At 45.5% G+C, this 20,260-nt stretch overlaps 1 protein-coding gene across 4 annotated transcripts in view; it reads left to right on the top strand.

Moving 5' to 3' along the window:
- Positions 1–19,568, top strand: part of HMG20B (high mobility group 20B) — a 49,317-nt gene extending 29,749 nt beyond the window's left edge. For 2 of the 4 annotated variants that reach the window (XM_086947117.1, XM_086947118.1), the window contains exons 4-10: positions 1,944–2,155; positions 2,603–2,723; positions 4,796–4,848; positions 13,858–13,936; positions 15,028–15,243; positions 16,694–16,826; positions 17,802–19,568. In XM_086947117.1, coding sequence (XP_086803243.1) covers positions 1,944–2,155; positions 2,603–2,723; positions 4,796–4,848; positions 13,858–13,936; positions 15,028–15,243; positions 16,694–16,826; positions 17,802–17,814 — 827 coding nt within the window. In that variant the 3' untranslated portion in view covers positions 17,815–19,568. Of the gene's footprint in view, positions 1–1,943; positions 2,156–2,602; positions 2,724–4,795; positions 4,849–13,857; positions 13,937–15,027; positions 15,244–16,693; positions 16,831–17,801 lie in introns of those variants that run through there. The other 2 variants (XM_086947119.1, XM_086947120.1) reach the window with 2 other exon arrangements.
- Positions 19,569–20,260: the final 692 nt, after the last annotated feature.

Genomic DNA, 20,260 nt, shown 5'->3' with positions numbered 1-20,260 from the left:
GGCCCTGCCCACTCATTAAAACCGTCGCGCCACGGCGGAATTCGCACCGCGGTTAAGCCTGTATGTTTCTGTCTGTGGCCAAATGGTTCGCTTGAGCAGCGGTTCTTAACCTTTTCACTTCTGTGGTCCTCAAAGGAATCATTACTGAAACGTGGGGTCCCCCACTGAGTCCATGTTGGAAGCAGTGGACACCCTCCGTAAGCAATTTCTATGATTTGTACCACAAAACAATACACAAAAATACAAAAACAAGTATACACCAAACAAATGCTCAAATATTGAACTATTTTGTGTAATTGACAATCACATAGAGGAAAAGTTTTCAAGTTGTCAATTTTTGCTTATTTATTTCTATATACACTTTCTTAAGTTTAATTTATTCATTTTAATATTATTTAATTTTGTAAAACCATCGCGGACACTCTGAGTAGGCCTCCAGGACCCCCGGAGGTCCTCTGACGACAAAGTAAGAACCACTGCACTGGACTGCCTTCAACAGAGGGGCTTGAGACATAAGCACTGTTACCTTATGTGGCTATCCAAAATAGGAGCACAGTTTTCAGTGCTTACATTTATTTGATGTGCAGGATGTTCTTGCCGCTCAGCTCAGCCATTTTACATGCTTTGCATGTGCAGGATTGTACAAATGGAACAGTGGCACTTATACTCTGAGAATGATCCCCCACCCCCTTTATTTCTGGTGGCACCTGAGCTGCCTGACCCCTTTAGTTGCCTCAGTATCCCACTGAAATGGCTATTATGATGAAAACTCAGTCAAGAGAAACATAGTTTTACAAACGATGTATTGCCCAACCTTTCGGAGCCTGAGATACCTTATTTAAAAAAAATCGATTGCGCCTCGGTGCTGTTCAAACCGTTCATTTTTGGAGCTGGGAAATAGACACCATCATCTTAAAGGAAAATATGTTGGCTAGTGGTTCCATTGTTGACATTTGAACTTTGGAAACTGGATTCCAGGGCTGGCTCTGGCACTTGACCTGACATGGTGTCATTCTTTGAATATCTTGTTTATCTTCTGGTGCTTTAAATTGTAAATGCTGGGAAACCCATAGTGCAGCGCTACCGTGTAGTGGTACAGTAGACTCTTCAGGTATTTTGCTTCGCTATAACATCCTGCTTTCAGTAAATCAGTCGCACTCAGACTGCCCACCTTATGTACAGTGCCTTTATTTTAGAGACACTTTTCCTACGGTGGTGCTTCCTTCCTGCACGGCATCTCGGCACTAGACTGATTCACCTCTGCATCTTGCGCCTTTGGACATTTATCTCCCCGGTCTCATTCATTAGTTGAAGAAGTAGTGCTTGACTAAGAAGTTTTGTTCCTTTTTTTCATTAGGTGGCAAGAATTAGTCAAATTAGTATTCTAAATTTCCTTGTAAGTGGGTAAGATAGCTCCTTTATTAAAGAAGTCTCTGCTGAGATTGGTTGCCATCTTTGTAGTGATGACTGAACCTTTCATACTAAAAATTAAATAAACTGAGTACAGTGAAGTTGTCTAATAACAGATGTTATTTGCAGTATCATGAATAGCAACTTTACTTTCCCAAGTGTTTAGTAAGAAGTTGTAAATATTGCCAGAGACCTTTAAACTACCTCTCTTTAGGAGTGGCTTATTTGAATGTTTGTTTTGCATTTTATTGCTTATTAACCATTTATCTGTCGTCATTGCCCCTCTTAGAATTCTACAATTCTCTTTTCAAAGGCTTTGAATATCAAAACCTCTCCGCCCGATACTGAACAGTCCTTTAGTAATGTTGGCAGGTAACCTCACACATGTGTGGTGTTTGCAGAAAGTGATACTATTTGTTGAATCACAGAAGCCTGTCGAACATCTGAACTCAGCTGTGGGCAGGCGGCTGATATAGAACTTGTGCCTGATTGTTGCACGCAGTTGATGTGCTCTTGTCATTCTACCCTTTGGGGAGTGAAGCCGGTGAAGAAGAGAGGATGGCCGAAGGGCAAGAAGAGGAAGAAGATCCTGCCCAATGGCCCCAAGGCTCCGGTGACTGGTTACGTACGCTTCCTGAATGAGCGCCGCGAGCAGATCCGCATGCAGCACCCCGACCTGCCCTTCCCGGAGATCACCAAGATGCTGGGGGCTGAGTGGAGTCGTCTGCAGCCACCGGACAAGCAGGTAATGCAGGATCGCTATTGGTGGTTAACTGAGAGCGCAGAATGGAATACAACATAGGTTGTAGTAGAGTTGTCCTGAAGACATGTTCTTTGTTGATTGGTTGGTGGAGATCTCATAGTCTCTGCATGTAGATGGATTTGAGTTGCATACATCCCTGTCTGCATGTCATGTGAAGGGAAACTTGGGCTCTCCATATACTAGAAAGGAACCGCAGAACTTTGGAACGAACGCGCCTAGGATATTAGTGCTAAGGTCTGTAATGAGTAACCTACACCTCTTTGCTGCAGACCGTAGTACCATAAAGTAGTTTGGAATTCTAATACAACACAGCGCCTGCTTTTGCTTGGTTTGAGCATTGAAAGGAATGACCTACATTTTGTGTTCAGTTCTCTGGAGAATTATCTTTAGTTCAAAGTTCAAAGCCACCAACAGCACTTATGTTTTCAGAGGTATCTGGATGAGGCTGAGCGGGAGAAGCAGCAGTATATGAAGGAGCTACGCGAGTACCAGCAGTCCGAGGCCTTCAAGATGTGCTCAGAGAAGATCCAGGAAAAGAAGATAAAGAAAGGTCTGAACAATTGTTTTGACGAAGTTCTAACATGACGTAGACCCCTGTCTTAACGAGAGTGAACCTAGTTCAGATTGTCTAGACATACAGACATTGTTAGGTAAATGAACATGATTGTGGGAAAAGTGCAGATATTTAAGTGATCACACATCTCTGTTGTATTGAGTTGAGAATGTTATGGGGTCTCAGAGTAAGAGCTCAAAGCAGCGGTCCACAAACGCTTAAAAAGAGTGATATTAGCACTGCTGGACACCAGGCGCCGGCTCTAGGCCAGCCCGATGCCATCTACATGGATCTTCTGGACTGGCTTTGGATGATCCAGCTCTGCCACGTTTACTGTCCTGGAAAACTTCATTTTATAAGCTGCTTTTTTATCCTCTTCGACTACTTCTAACCAATGTCCAAATGATATTGTGGAGTTTTCAGCATCAGCAAACCACATCCAGAGACATTCTCTACAAAAGTCTTCAGAGCTGAAAGAATTTTTTTTTAAATTAAGGAAAGTTTATATACCGTATTCGCTAATAATGAAAAACATATATATATATATATATATGGAGAAGTGTGGCTCACTGGTTAGAGGAGGCAGCCCTGGAAGCAGAGGTCAGCCCGGGACCAGGGTTCAATTCCCGGCTCGGCGGGGTCTTGAGTCCTAAAAAATGTCCATGGACTCGACAATTCTCGCTCCGGTGCCTACTCGATTCACGGGTTCACACTCTGCGACTCTGGGCAATAGCTTTCTTAATCTCCACAATGGCCCCTCGCGGCGGGATGCCTGGCTTTCACCTTGCGGATACCCTGCCGGGGTTATCTCACAGGGGAATACCAGGACGGGTTCCCTAAGCAAGCGCTTAGAAACCGCTCGGTGATTTGCGCTATATAAATTCCTGTACATATGTAAATGTATTTGAGCTTGTACAGCGCACAGCTACCCGCAGTGGGTTTCCCGGCGCTTGCTTAGGGAACCCGTCCTGGTATTCCCCTGTGAGATAACCCCGGCAGGGTATCCACAAGGTAAAAGCCAGGCATCCCGCCGCGAGGGGCAGTTGTGGAGATTAAGCAAGCTATTGCCCAGAGTCGCAGAGTGTGAACCCGTGAGTCGAGAAGGCACCGGAGCGAGAATTATCGAGTCCGTGGAATTTTTGAGCCCAAGACCCGCTGAGGTGAGGAATTGCACCCTGGTCCAGGGTCGATCTCAGATTCCGGGTCTGCCGCCTCTAACCCCTGAGCCACACTTCTCCACTACATATATAATCGCTTCCTATCCACCAAAAACGCTCTGCACTCTGGAGCGTGTGCCTGCCCAAGTGTGTGGTGGTTGAACCACGGATTCTGTATGTAGCTCCAAATTCTTCCAAAAGAAGAGACTGACACATTTCGGCTCCCGCCTTCATCAACATTCCATGTTGATGAAGGTGCGAGCTGAAACGTGTCAGTTGTACCGGTAACTCGCACGATTAAATCGAGTTACTTTCCTCCCTCGAGAGTGCTGTCTCTTCTTTTGGAAGAAAAAAAAAAAATATATATATATATATATATATATCTGCTCCCAGCGCTCATTCATATATATTTCACAGCCTGCAGGGAGAATGCATCTGAATAGTGTTAATATGGACATCATAATATCTTTACATTTAAATGTATGTAAAGATGGTTGGCTGTTGTAATTTGTTTAAATAAGACTAGAAAAGAGATTGCATCTAATTGTCTTGTTTGGGATGCTTTTAACTTTGTTCTTGCTTCCGTTATTCACACCAAATTTGGCTAGTAACTGTAGTACAAATATATGGTCGTACGACTCAACCCTAGGGATACCTTTGCATGTGGAATTTAGAAACCTTGTAAATGTTGCGTTGTTTAACATAGACAAACTGGCACTTTGTAGTGCATGAGGCGATGAGTAGATAGAGTAGGGTGATGGGTTGACATGTGAATGATGCAGTCATTATTGACTATTATTCTGGGCCTAGAAATACATGCACATTGGTTCAGCTTGGCCTGTTGAATTAAACATATGTGACTTTCACAAGCAGTAGAACCTGCTTCTAATGTGAAACTTTTGTTCCTTGCAGAGGAAACGGGAGCAGAATCGGGGAGCACCCTGCTCAATGGACACCCACATGCAGTGAGTGTGAAGTGCCTCAGACCGCAGTGGTGCAGTGCGAGTGTGTGCTGGTTAAAGAAAGCAGCCTCTCAGTTGCAGTGCTTCTGTCTGTGCCATTGTCTTCCCCTCTCTTTTTATAGTTGACCATTTCTTTCCTTTCTTGCAGCTTATCCTCTCAATTCTGCCTTCTTAGAATATGTTCTCACTTTATATTGTTTGTCTTCATTTTGTGTTCTCTTTCCTGTCCAAGCTTTAGTTTGCCCTGTTTCTTTCTGTGCCTCTCCTTTCCTTTTAACTTCATCACTTGCTGGCATTTTCCGACCTGCGCTCTATGCATCTGCCTCATTGTACTTCTGTGGACCCTTCTTAGGTCTCCCCGCCTACAGACAGCTGTTGTCTAAATACCTCTTGTTGACCATACCAGATATTACAGTAGTCTTTGCGTCTGCCCATTGCTTACCCGTGGTTGGTTTCCTGTTATTCTCATTTGCTTGCTGCCTATTCAGTCACTTTCCTTCCTTTTCTTGTGTTTATCCCTTTTCTGGAGCATAGATTCTTCACCATCCTTTTAACTGTATAATTTGTATCCATCCACTGGTTACATGCCGGAAACTACTTTTTTTGTTTTCGTTTCAGCACCCCATGCAAGTGGCTGTTTTCTCACACCCTCCCGCATGTGCTGCTTCCCCCCACAAATCCGCGCCCTGTGCTTTCCGCATTGCTCCGACCCCAGCTCATCTATTACTTGCCTCACTCCTCTTTATCTGACTTTTATTGTTTTAAAACTGCCAAACACAAAGCTTCTCTTTGTTTCCCCTTCCCTGACCCCGGCACATAAGTATTTACCTTTCAACTTCCCCCAGCCACTGCTGGCCCACCCCTTTGCTGCTACTCCTGTCACATACATTTTTCTCCTATTCTTTTTTTTTTCCTGATTCTCCACAGCATCGGTACATGAATTTTTTTTCTCTATTTGCCAATGCATTAAACTACTGTGGTTTTTGCTTACACACACCAAGGGTGACGCAGCAAGGACGAGCTGTTTTACTGTCCCAGAGACAATCCTGATCTTATTTGCGCTCCGTAATAGCACAGCCATCCAGAGAGCTGGGTCTATAGACGGGCTTCTTTCATCCTTGCAGCAAATCCAGCATCTCTTGGTCACTCCTGAACCTAGTGATGGTCAGTCTCTCCATACTGCAGCTCTATAAGTTCATTTAGGGTCAGTGTGACCCTCTCTTCTCATTCAGAGTCTAGGTGGCTCTCCGCCATCTGTTAGGTTCTCACACCATGATGTTGTGGCCCCTTCTGTAACATCACTCGGCCTACTGAATGATTGAACAAACCTATTGTTATGGATGGTTGCTTATCAGTGCCTGGACACCCACACGGTTGACAAGTAGCGCTGTACAAATCTACTGATCGATTGATTGATGGTTAGTGCACTCAATACTAGGTGACCTATATCTGCATCTCAGAATTTGAAAGCAACGTCTCACCCATGTCCAGTTCTCACTCATTGGGGTTTTTGGCTGTATAGTCGTGATCTGCCCTCTTCTTACTGATCCAGTGGTTTCGTGTACCAGCAGCTCTTCAGCATCGCAGTGACAACACCCCACCACAACGACCCCAAGGAAGCATAACCAGGTGGCTTGAAATAGCCTAGTTCTGTTCCATTCTGCCTTTGAGTCCTGTCCTGCTTACTGCATTGGATCCACCCCACCGAAAGCCGTCCCAGCGGGATACACCTTGCTGCCCCCTACTTCTCCCCGAAGATTCAGAGACGAAGTTCTGCTCAGTAGATCTACAAAGTTCATTGGCTTCTCGCAAAACTCTCACAAAAATTACTTCTCCAGGCTCGGCCTCTTCCAGTCGGCTTTCAAATAGTAGATTTTTGCCTGCAACAGATATGGCCCTGATCCCTTTGCAAGCGCTGCTTCTGCCACAACAAGGTGACTGTGTCCTTTCCTGCAAACGAACATTGATAGTGCTATCCCCTTGGGCCCTGGAAGAATACTGAACTTCAGCAGCTGCACAGAAATTTGAGACTTTGTCTCTAGACATACAGAACAGTAGTCCCTGCATATGTCTTGCTCTCTGTTGGAGTCAGTGTGTGGAAACTGATTCATAGCGGTAACTGACCTGACACGAAGATTTATGTTCCTTGAGGTAGACTCCTTCTGCCATCTTTTGGGAGGTGCCTGCCTCCTGCGTTAGTTCTTGGTTGCCGTCAGTGCCATAGTTGGAAGGGTTGATGCCCTTTTTATGTTTATTTTAATTGTTTTTAACGTACTCACTTTTAGTTTTTTTTTTTTTGCTTGACCAATAGAGACTGTCTCACAGGGGAGTCTGCAGACGAGTCACTGGGGTTGCTAGACCCCAGTTCTTCTTTTTATTACCCCCCCCCCCCCCCTCCCCATGTTTTCCTGCTTTGCACTGCAGTGCACACTAGCCACACCCACGGACACGCCTCCTGCCCATGACGACAAGGGGTGGTGAGGGACAGAGTCTCTGAATTAAGCAGAAAGCTCTCACCCAGTCAAGAGATCAGGGCTAGATCCAACACCGTTTTTTAGCTCACTGCACCATCCCAGTTTCAGAACCTGGCTGTATGCAAATTAGTCTGTTCCTGTCCCAGTGCATGATGGGAACAGGGCAAACCAAACTACAAAAGCCAATTCTTACACTGGGAAGGAAACAAGCTCCCGGGGACCGGTTTCTGGCATTACAGCCGTCTTCGGCCCGGTTTGCTTGAATCCTGATGGTGCAATGAGCAAGGGTCTCACATCTGAGAATACCCTTCCACGCTTAGGGTGGACAAAAATATTTACAACAAGGGGTGGTGAGGGACAGAGTCTCTGAATTAAGCAGAAAGCTCTCACCCAGTCAAGAGATCAGGGCTAGATCCAACACCGTTTTTTAGCTCACTGCACCATCCCAGTTTCAGAACCTGGCTGTATGCAAATTAGTCTGTTCCTGTCCCAGTGCATGATGGGAACAGGGCAAACCAAACTACAAAAGCCAATTCTTACACTGGGAAGGAAACAAGCTCCCGGGGACCGGTTTCTGGCATTACAGCCGTCTTCGGCCCGGTTTGCTTGAATCCTGATGGTGCAATGAGCAAGGGTCTCACATCTGAGAATACCCTTCCACGCTTAGGGTGGACAAAAATATTTACAACAAGGGGTGGTGAGGGACAGAGTCTCTGAATTAAGCAGAAAGCTCTCACCCAGTCAAGAGATCAGGGCTAGATCCAACACCGTTTTTTAGCTCACTGCACCATCCCAGTTTCAGAACCTGGCTGTATGCAAATTAGTCTGTTCCTGTCCCAGTGCATGATGGGAACAGGGCAAACCAAACTACAAAAGCCAATTCTTACACTGGGAAGGAAACAAGCTCCCGGGGACCGGTTTCTGGCATTACAGCCGTCTTCGGCCCGGTTTGCTTGAATCCTGATGGTGCAATGAGCAAGGGTCTCACATCTGAGAATACCCTTCCACGCTTAGGGTGGACAAAAATATTTACAACAAGGGGTGGTGAGGGACAGAGTCTCTGAATTAAGCAGAAAGCTCTCACCCAGTCAAGAGATCAGGGCTAGATCCAACACCGTTTTTTAGCTCACTGCACCATCCCAGTTTCAGAACCTGGCTGTATGCAAATTAGTCTGTTCCTGTCCCAGTGCATGATGGGAACAGGGCAAACCAAACTACAAAAGCCAATTCTTACACTGGGAAGGAAACAAGCTCCCGGGGACCGGTTTCTGGCATTACAGCCGTCTTCGGCCCGGTTTGCTTGAATCCTGATGGTGCAATGAGCAAGGGTCTCACATCTGAGAATACCCTTCCACGCTTAGGGTGGACAAAAATATTTACAACAAGGGGTGGTGAGGGACAGAGTCTCTGAATTAAGCAGAAAGCTCTCACCCAGTCAAGAGATCAGGGCTAGATCCAACACCGTTTTTTAGCTCACTGCACCATCCCAGTTTCAGAACCTGGCTGTATGCAAATTAGTCTGTTCCTGTCCCAGTGCATGATGGGAACAGGGCAAACCAAACTACAAAAGCCAATTCTTACACTGGGAAGGAAACAAGCTCCCGGGGACCGGTTTCTGGCATTACAGCCGTCTTCGGCCCGGTTTGCTTGAATCCTGATGGTGCAATGAGCAAGGGTCTCACATCTGAGAATACCCTTCCACGCTTAGGGTGGACAAAAATATTTACAACAAGGGGTGGTGAGGGACAGAGTCTCTGAATTAAGCAGAAAGCTCTCACCCAGTCAAGAGATCAGGGCTAGATCCAACACCGTTTTTTAGCTCACTGCACCATCCCAGTTTCAGAACCTGGCTGTATGCAAATTAGTCTGTTCCTGTCCCAGTGCATGATGGGAACAGGGCAAACCAAACTACAAAAGCCAATTCTTACACTGGGAAGGAAACAAGCTCCCGGGGACCGGTTTCTGGCATTACAGCCGTCTTCGGCCCGGTTTGCTTGAATCCTGATGGTGCAATGAGCAAGGGTCTCACATCTGAGAATACCCTTCCACGCTTAGGGTGGACAAAAATATTTACAACAAGGGGTGGTGAGGGACAGAGTCTCTGAATTAAGCAGAAAGCTCTCACCCAGTCAAGAGATCAGGGCTAGATCCAACACCGTTTTTTAGCTCACTGCACCATCCCAGTTTCAGAACCTGGCTGTATGCAAATTAGTCTGTTCCTGTCCCAGTGCATGATGGGAACAGGGCAAACCAAACTACAAAAGCCAATTCTTACACTGGGAAGGAAACAAGCTCCCGGGGACCGGTTTCTGGCATTACAGCCGTCTTCGGCCCGGTTTGCTTGAATCCTGATGGTGCAATGAGCAAGGGTCTCACATCTGAGAATACCCTTCCACGCTTAGGGTGGACAAAAATATTTACAACAAGGGGTGGTGAGGGACAGAGTCTCTGAATTAAGCAGAAAGCTCTCACCCAGTCAAGAGATCAGGGCTAGATCCAACACCGTTTTTTAGCTCACTGCACCATCCCAGTTTCAGAACCTGGCTGTATGCAAATTAGTCTGGTCCTGTCCCAGTGCATGATGGGAACAGGGCAAACCAAACTACAAAAGCCAATTCTTACACTGGGAAGGAAACAAGCTCCCGGGGACCGGTTTCTGGCATTACAGCCGTCTTCGGCCCGGTTTGCTTGAATCCTGATGGTGCAATGAGCAAGGGTCTCACATCTGAGAATACCCTTCCACGCTTAGGGTGGACAAAAATATTTACAACAAGGGGTGGTGAGGGACAGAGTCTCTGAATTAAGCAGAAAGCTCTCACCCAGTCAAGAGATCAGGGCTAGATCCAACACCGTTTTTTAGCTCACTGCACCATCCCAGTTTCAGAACTGACGGGCATTTTAACTGCACCAATAGCATGCCTGCACAGCGAATGCACTCAGGGGTGGTGCGCCATGCCCATGGCCCTTTGAAATCCGACTCAAGGCCATTTATTAGGTATTCCAGGGATGTGCTTAGCGCTTGGCTCCACTGATAAGTGCTAAGCCCCCATGCTTCTGGATACAGACAGTCCCTCCTTTAACATAAAGGTACCTGCTCTGCTTGTGGTTTCATCTTTGGATCTCCCACTAGGCGCCCATCCTACTAATGCTTCTACAATCTTAAAGCCGCCTCACCCCATTTGTAACAGTCACTTGACTTGTGTGCTTCTAAATGCTAGCTCCCTGGTTAAGCATAGCATAGGTTATCCCGTTTTTATGGAATCTCACGATCTTGCCTTAGCCTTTGTCACAGAAACCTGGGCAGACCTAGCACCCGACTTCGATTTTCTCGAGCTATCCAAAACGGCTATGATATTTTTCGGCTTGACAGACCAGTCAAAAGAGGTGGTGGCCTAGCAGTAATTTATAAATCTAATTTAGTCGTTCGTTGTGACCCTCTCCGCGAGGCCCTCTTCTTCAATATCGTGGTTTCTAAATCGCAATCTTTTAAACATACTTTGATCTACCATCCACCCGTCCCTCGCCCCACTTTTCTACAATATTTTAATAGCCTATTAGAGGACAATATTCTCTGTAAGCACAATGCAGTGCTTGTTGACTTTAATTTTCTACTAGAGGCCTTAGCAGATCCAGATACTTATGCTTTTCTTCAGACTATGTCCGCCTTGGGATTGGTACGGTTGGTTACTGGTCCCACTCACTCAGCAGGACACACATTAGATGGTATTTTTCTAATAATCCCTTCATATGCTTCATAAGCTCCCTTCCGTTAGTGTGGTTGGATCATAGTACCATCACATTCTACGTATCTAGTAATGCACCTTCTTATCTTCAAGCCACTCATAGCCTTATTGTTACCCGTGCTTGGCATAAAATCGATGTAGGCAACTTAGCCTCCTGTCTAGCAGACTCTTAGCCCATTCTTTCTGGTGATCCTGAAACAGCCGTGGCCCAATATACTCATCGGGTAGTGTCAGCCTCTTTATCCCCTCAAAAGTCAGCTAATTGCAAAACAATTAAGGCTTCTGCCCCCTGGTTCACAGCAGATCTGAGATCTCTTAAGCAGAGCTGCAGAAGGCAAGAAACAAAATGGCGCCAGGAATACAATGAGGCTGAAAAGGTCAAGGATAAGACCTGCCTGGCCATTTACAAAACCAAAGCTTTTACAGAAAGACTGCCTATTTTAACCAGAAAATTGAATAAGCCAATAATTCAACTAAAGAACTCTTCCTAACAATGAATACACTTACAACAAACCCGACACAAAATCCCCCAACTGCAGTCAGTCCTTTTGCAAAGAGGTTGCCAGATTTTTCTTTAACAAAGTTGAAAACATTTTTAACAACTTTGCCTTCAGACAGATTCCTTCCCCTGGGTACCAGACCCCTCCTACCCTTACCTTAGCTGATTCTAGCTTTGCGGCCTTTACTCCTCCGACCATTGACACAGTTGCTAGACTGGTCAAAGCTGTAAGATCCGACGACCCCTGCCCACCCAGGATTGCTGCCCTAGTCGCAGATACCATTGCCCCAGTCTTAACAAATATCTTCCAGCTTGTATTTGATTCTGGCTTTTTTCCAACTGGGTGGAAGAAGGCCTTAGTTCGTCCTCCTTTAAAAATCTTCTCTGGAACCTGCGGATCCAATTAACTATTGTCCAAAAACGAATGAACTCTCAACTCACTGACTTTATTCAGTCCAACAACCTTTTAGACACCCCTCTATTCGGTTTCCGTTCTATTCATAGAAACTGTCCTAATCAAGGCCACTGAAGAACTCAGAATGACCTTTGATGCAGGAGGTAAAGCGGCCTTGATTCTATTAGATTTGTCGGCGGCATTTGATACCATTCATCACAACAAATTGTTATCCCGCCTGACTGATATCAGTAACACTGGCTATTCCTGGAACTTACTCGTTTTTATTATCACAAGAACAATTGGTCTGACAAGACAACTAGGTCTCTCCGCCGTTCTCTCTTACCTGCGGGGTTCCGCGCTCAGCCCCACGCTCTTCAACATTTACGTTACTGCTCTGGCTGAGCTTGTTAAATCATTTGGCCTTGCGATTATGTCCTATGCAGACACATAAATCATCTCCCTTGACAGGGAGGGACCCAACCAAGTTACCAGAATTACTAGCTGCATGCAGGCTGTTAGTAATGGATGTCTGACAACTGCCTCCAGTTAAATTTAGGTAAAACCGAGGTCTTGCTCATTGGTGCCAATTCTTCATTCTCGACACAGGCCTGGTGGCTCTCACAAGCTAGGACCCCTCCCCACGCCAGTCAGCAAAGCTTGCAGTCTGTTGTCTTGATAAATGATGAACTCTCCCTCGCTGATCAAGCCAACGCAGTCTCTTCCAAAGTTTTCTATGCTTTGAAGATGATAAAAAAACTTCTTCCTTTCATTTCATCACATTTGCAAAACTCATCAGTTACCTCTCTTGCAATTCCCAGACTTGACTATTGTAATGCACTTCACCTCAGTGCTCATCAACACATGATTAACATGCAACAAACGCTAAAATATATTGTGGCCCGCCTTCTCCTCAACCTTCCAAAACCCAATCAGTCTCCAAACATTTGGAGGAACCTTCATTGGTTGCTGATCAGGCCCAGAATTATTTTCAAGGCTCTCGGTATCACTATCGAGGCCCTACATGATCAAGGGCTCGCCTTCCTGAAGAACAGCTCTAACTGGTACAGTCCCAACAGGCCTCTAAATCTTCCAAAGCCACATCTGTGATTGTGCCTCAATACCAACGTGCGTCACTGGGAGGCCGCAGCTTTGCGCTGGGTGCTTCCACTATCTAGAGCAAGCTGCCCCTCCGCAATAAATCTTCCATGAATCTTATAGCTTTCAGAAAAGCTCTCACAACCTGGTTCAATTCTTTAGAGGTATTTAATTCTCAGCAGGTTTTCTTTTTAGGCTCACATTAGCCAACGCCAAGACACCCACTAGTATTCAAGCGCTTATCAAGTTCATACAACATAACATTAGTGTTTCCTTGTAGTCTTAACAATTTTATGTATCAGTGGCTTAGGTTTCTCTCGTCTTTCCTGAGTCCGGGTATATTGAGAATGTCTCTGTTCTGTGAACATCAGAGCATCGATGTCTTTTAAGCTTTGAACACCCCCTTCTCATTTGCTCAGCTTTTCGCAAAAACTTTTTTTGCTTGCTGTAGCACGGCGCCAGTCAACAGCGTTCAATGTGCTATGAGAGATGTTCCGTTTTTTTAAGCACAATTCCACCTAATGCTGTGGCCAGAGTTGTTGTCCTCATGATTTTGTAATTGAACTGGGGTCCATTGTTTGCCAAGATTTTGTGAGCTGCTCTTCAATCGACACAGCATGTATGGTTATGAAGCTAAAACTTGAGAGTGGTGTCCTTTTCTCTCTTCTCTCTCTCTCCCTCTCCCTCTGGTGTTTCTAGTCAGTGTCTCTTACATGTGCATTTCATCCCCTCCTCTGTATTCATCTTTTTATTTCCACTTCGCAGACTTTAACCCATATTTGCAACTCTGTCTCTTTTTCTCAGGGCAGTGATTCATTAAGCGATGGTTTTCCTGCATTCGACGTACCCATTTTCACAGAGGAGTTCCTGGATCAAAACAAAGGTGTTGCATTTGATAATTTGAGTTCAAGTATAATCTAATACCTGTACTCTCTTTTTCTAGAGAATATCTTCAGGAATTCACAGACGTGGGCCTGTTCTACAACAAGCTTTATCCCCACACACCTCATGGTAGCATTTAGAAGGCAGCCCCCAGATTTGGTAGGACTAGTTGGCTAAAGTGAAATCAGATTTCAGACGAATACGAGACCGTATGATTTTTAAGACGTATGATGAGATTTAGAACAAATGCTGGTGAGGGGCCTGCGTATTTTTACTGCATTAGGGCGGTGGTGCAGGTGGTAGACACCTACCTTTTGACTAGAGCATCGGTCAGTGACAGCCCTCTGCAGGTACTGTATTATTCCGTAGGCCACATTTTGACGTGCCATCAGCCTACCTCGTCCTGTTTTCCTTTTGAGGTTAATATACTTAAAGAATGTTGATGCCTATTGAATAAGTGTGAAGCGACAGCTTAATTTAGATGTGGGGTCAATACCAGCTTTTTAAAGCAAAGTGACTTATGTTATGTTGAGCCTTCCTGTTAAAATACTCTGCCGCCTACTGAAACCCATTTAAACAAGCTTTCTAATTAGTATATCTAATCACATGTACATTAAAAGACATTTGGAGTGGGAAAGATAAGTGCAAACTAGTGAAGTTTTTGGGACCAGTCTATCCCCCCAAAAACGAACAGGACTGCAGCGCTCCAGGGAGACCAAGTGTACCGCATTTTCCTACTCGGATGCATAAGTCCTGCAGTTGAACTTTCTGTGACAATTTCTGAAAATCAGGCTTCGAACATGTGCATAGTCTCCAAAAAGATTGAAAAAAGCAGGAAAGAAAGTGTCTTGCTGAATGTGTAAAATTCTCCTATTAATTAAAGAGGAAATATTACATCTCATTAGTACCTGGAATAAATTACTGCTAGAATTAGAACGATGGTGGTGTCTTATAGAACTGTAACCCCTTGAAAATGTGTTTGCTGTCAGTGATGTCTGAAACATGCCAGTTTCCTGTGTACGTCACTAATGTGCGACGGCTGTCGCAGCACACCACTGGCGCTGAATTTGCTCTTTTTGGTTTCTGTTGCAGTCCGCGAAGCAGAACTGAGGCGTTTGCGCAAGATAAACACAGAGTTTGAGGAGCAAAACGCCATTCTGCAGAAGCACACCGAGAACATGAACACCGCCCGGGAGCGGCTGGAGCACGACCTGATGCTGGAGGAGAAGCAGACGATGGAGCTGCAGCAGCGACTGCAGGCTGTGCGCCAGGCCCTGATCGGGAGCTTCAGGTCGCTGCCCATTCCAGGTGAATTCAGCTCTGATCATGCCTTACCTCCCTGACCATTCCAGGAGATGTGGGTTTGATGATGGTACCTGCTCCCCACCTCGCTCCCAGTGGGCCTAGAAGTGCCCATGTGACCACCTGCAGTGCTGCCCATCCCAAATGAGGTTGGACCGCCCACCTTTCTGCTCAGAATCAAGCTCTAGTTAGCTCCGCAGTGACCATGTGGGCCCTCACTTCCCACTCTGATGTGCCCATTGCTGTCCGTTTGCCTCGTCAGTACCCACGGAGTACAAACCATGTGCCTGCCCAGCTATTGCGACTGAGTCCAATTCCAAATGGATACCTCTTCAGTGCCCAACCTTCCCACTCCTGGCCAACTCACTTCCAGCTTTCACCTAAGCCTATCCAATTCCACCACTGACGATGTGGCAGCTGAGTCCCCATCGACTGGATTCCAGCACTGCTCATCAAATGATTGTGGCCAGTTTGGTGACGGTGGAGATATTGCATTGGTTGTAGTAAAAATCTTCTTGGTTGCTGACATGTAGGTGTGTGTGGTAGTATTGTCCGAGTAAGAGGGGTGTCCGCGTTTTAGTATCAAATGTGAGTAGAGAAAAGTTATGTTACTAACCTTTTCTATTTATATAGTTTTCCTCTAATGTATTTTCTCCATTTTTCTTTTTGTTATTGAAAAGTTATTAAGCTCATGGTTGTTTTGGGTCAGTAAATCTAATGCTGCTGCTAGAAAGTGGCATAACTAACACATTACTTATAGTGGCGGTAGAGATACGGGGTTGGTGATTGAGTTGGTTATATTGAAAGCAGTGATTAAAGTGACATCTATAGTGGCATTTGCAGTGATGGCTGGTGTAGTGGCATTGGCTGTGATGGCTGGTGTAGTGCCATTGACGGTGATGGCTGGTGGAGTGCCATTGACGGTGATGGCTGGTGGAGTGCCATTGACGGTGATGTTTGGTGTATTGGCATTGGGGGTGATGGCGGGTTTAGTGGCATTGGTAAATGTGGTGGGTGCATGGGCAATCATCAATGCAAGAAGGGTTGTAGTGGTATTGGTTGCAGTATTGAAAGTGGTTGTTTTGGTGGTGGCCTTCATAGTGATAAAGGTTGAAGTGTCAACGGAGAATTCACTACTAACAACATTTGCGGTGAATGTGTCAGAGGCATTGTTGGTGATTGTGCTCACATAGACGACTGACCAGAAACTGTGTTGCAGGCAAAAGGAGAGAGCTGATATTTGTGGTATTGGTATAGGAGGTGGTTATTTTGGTTGTAATTGCATGCTATTGTGGATTTTTTTAACAAAAAAGACTACAAGAGGCTTCCAGGGAGGAGTTTTGCCTTTTTGGGGGAAATGGGATTGTTTTATACTGTTGAGACCTCTTGTTCTGAGAGTTGCTGGCTTTATCCATACTTCTGTTTCTAACACTTCTCTTTCCTATCTCCTGCCCAGGATCCGGGGAGACACCGACGCAAGGGAACCTGGATGTCTACATGGCCAAACTGCACAGTATCATCGAAAGCAACCCTGCCCAGCACGAGAGTCTGGTGATGCAAGTCAAGGAGGTGCTGAGTCGGATAGACAGGTGAGGGGTTGAAGAAGGCTTAACATGGTACAAGAGCTGAGGTGGGACTAATAGATAATTTTCTTCTATTAGAAAATTGAAAATGGGAGAGAAAAAAGAGGGCATTGTCAAAGAACTTGGAGGGGTGGGAATTTGGATATAGCCGAAGACTAGCACATTCTGTGCCGTCCCATCCTGCTTAGACTCACCCACTAACAAACCATTAACCCTTTGACTTCTTATTGTTCTAATGCCACGATCTGCCCATCTCATTAGACCCTCTAACCGTCCGTCTTCCTTTGTAGCGCAATCTGTAACTTTGTCTCTCACCTTATAGGTCTTCCATCAACAGCCCATATTTCTTGTTATTGGCCACTCTCTTTATACAGCTTTCTCTGTTTCACGCATCCTTTACTCGTGAATCTCTCTCGTTCTATCCTCAAAGCTCTATTTACAGCCTACCCACTGTCTTCCTGTTACCCTGATTCCATCTCTTTGCACTTGCGCATCTCTCAGCAGAGGTCACCCTGTGATCACTCGTCTGCCTTTATAGTCCTCCCTTGCCCTCAGTGTCTCTCTTAGCATGGCCCGCACAGTGCCTCCTCACAATTCTCACTGTGCTTGGTCATAAACCTACGGGGTACCTGCCAGCTATTCCCTATAACCCTTCCGGTAGCAGACATTGTTTACCTGTAGCCTTTCTGGTCTTCCTAACTCATTACGTCCCCACCTGTGCCTACCTGTCTGTCTCAGTATACCTCCCCCAGGGCCACCCCATCTCCCCTGCTCTACTGGGCCTGAGGTCTCTCCCCCCCTCCCCCCCCCCCCCCCCCAAGGATATCCCATATTAGTGCCAGTTCTGTTGTAGAGCACCCTATGCAGTGTCACTTCCCTTGCTCCTTTCTAATGGGGAGAGCCAGGAGCATCAAAGTGCGACAGGTCAAACTTCGCCTTCTGTTTTAGAGCTAACGTTACCTTCTTGTTTTCTGGTTTAAGCGAGTACCTTTGAAGTGGACCTATTCTGAGATCTGGAGAATTGAGGATCCTGCGTCGTTGGAGCACCAAGATTTGCACATTGTTGTTCGGGGCAACAGTCCAGTCTGGGGCAGACACTCGAAGCAGAGGTCTGGAAAGCATACACAACTTAACTTTCTGCTGTGCTCGCCCTCAGTGGATGAAGAAAAGTGTGCCTTTATGGAATGACTGACACCTGATCTCCCCGTCTGCCCCATCCCTGTCTCTGAGCCAATTACCTAGGAGCTGTCTCCTGAAAATGTTCACTGGTGCTGATACGTTTATATCCATTGGTCCCAGACTGTCCGACTCTACGGAGTGGTGGAGGACTTTGCGGTGTCCCTAGGAGCCACTAAGAGTCTAAGAGGTTATAGATATGCTGCTCGTTAGAATTAATATGTAAGTCCGGTGACATAACACCTCCTATTAGCAAATATTTAGTTAGCATTTTGATGCAGGTATTACCAGCTGTTCCCTTCTATTTGCCTTGAGCCCTTCTAAAACCACTTTCAATTTCAACCCAGATTTGTTCACAAAGGTCTACAGAGGCTGCAGGTTTTGTACAAATTACCTCTTTCCCTCTCACTTTACTCACCCACGTAAAATGAATTGAAATCCCCTTGGTAGTGATTCTTTTAAGCTCAAACATTTCCAAACCAGTCTAAAAGCTGCCCATCTGTTGTGATTTTTTTTTAATGACTTGATGTAAAGACGCAGTAAGGCTACGCTTCTTTGAGTAAGAAGAAAATAATTATTAGAGGTTAAGGATGGTACCTTACGGATGTCTTTAACTTACTCTTAAATTAATTGTATTTTTCCAAGATAGAGATTTTTGTTTTTTCTTTAAAACTAGAGAATGTGGTGCATTTTTTTACTGCACTAGGAAGACGTGCCACTGGCGAGACCTCGTCAGCACATTGACCTCACGGCCCTCGCTCTAGTCTAGTGTGGGCCTTTAAACTATTTAAGTGCATAGAAAGCTAAGTCCAGTGCCGGGCAGCCCAGGTGGGGACATGCCTGTATAGCATTAAATATTGACCGATGAAGCTTGTGCTGATCACGTCGCCCTCTTCCATGTTTTCCGATTTACTGTTTGAGAAGCTTCCAGTGCTCCCTGTTTATGGGACATGCGCTAAGCCTACCATGATCGGCCCCATAGGTTGTTTGAACCTCTTTGAGGGATCCACTCTTGGGTTCAGTTTAGGGCCTCCATCCTGATTGGCAGATGAAATTATTGGATGATGGTTGCACTTGAATCGCCTCGTGCTGCTCCCCTTAATTGGGACCTTGAATTTTACCGCTCCAGGTAGGCCTTTTGGATAACACTACACTCTCCTTTGGCGCCATTGCTGATAGATCTGTAAAACATTGTACAGATCAATTTCTTTTATATATTTTGATGAACTTTGGTGAGGTATTTTTTTTCCATAAAAAAAGAGGTGTTCTTCGGGTACTTTGGGGCTTGCTGTATGGACCACTGGGCAAAACAAAGCGGTTTCCATTTCCAAAGTAGGACAGAGTGCATCTCTGCGGCATCTCATCCGCATATAGAAGTGATGATAGCGCACCGTCCTCGTGTCGTAGTTTTTACCTTCCCACTGGGTGCCATGGAAAGGTCTGTGATCTTCCACTACTTGACAGTTCATTTATAAAGCAAAACAATGTTGGTATAAACTTACCACTCATGAAATTTGGATTGGTCTTTCCAATAAAAAAAACCCTATAATAAAATGTAAACTCAAAAAATAAGGTTGCTTTTGTTTCTTGAGCTTCAAGATGTGTGCTGGTTTTTGTGTGTTGTTTGCTTTTAGTGTCCTTATTATAAAGCTATATCCATTGGCTGCTCGCTCACGCAAGAAATGTTATTACTAGTTTGAGGGCAGCCTCCCAAGCATAGAGGGAAAGGTATCCCATTGGCTGTTCACTCACGCAAGAACTGTTTGTACTGGTTCGAGGGAAGCCTCCCAAGCTTACAGGGAGAGGTATCCCATTGGCTGTACGCACATGCAGGAACCATTTGAAGTCCCAGCTGCTTGCTTTCGGGGTCCCCATTCGAACAAATTGGTATTTCTTGCGACCTGTGTCTGGCTTTACTGCTCTGGTCCTGCTATAAAAGGCGTGCCAAAAAGAGATCTATTGGGTTGACAGAGGGCTGCTTGTATTTTTATTTGGCATTTGGTATAGCACACGACTTTCTTCCGGAGGAGTATCTTGGCACTGTACTGCTTGAAAAGGGGATAATACATTTTAAAACAACCAAGTCTTCAACCTCTTCTTTAAGGAAGTGAAGTCTGAGCAGAAGCCGAGACTAAAAGGAAGTTTGTTTCAATGATAACGGACTGTAAAAGAGAAAGATCTTTTCCCGTGTCTTGAGGTGTACATGCGTGGGCTCACCAGAAGCGCCTTATCCGAGACTGTAGACATCTGGGAGGCCGGTAAGG

The sequence above is a fragment of the Lissotriton vulgaris genome, chromosome 12 (assembly GCF_964263255.1).
Source record: "Lissotriton vulgaris chromosome 12, aLisVul1.2, whole genome shotgun sequence".
NCBI classification, from domain to species: domain Eukaryota; kingdom Metazoa; phylum Chordata; class Amphibia; order Caudata; family Salamandridae; genus Lissotriton; species Lissotriton vulgaris.
This window is presented reverse-complemented; position numbering and strand designations above follow the sequence as displayed.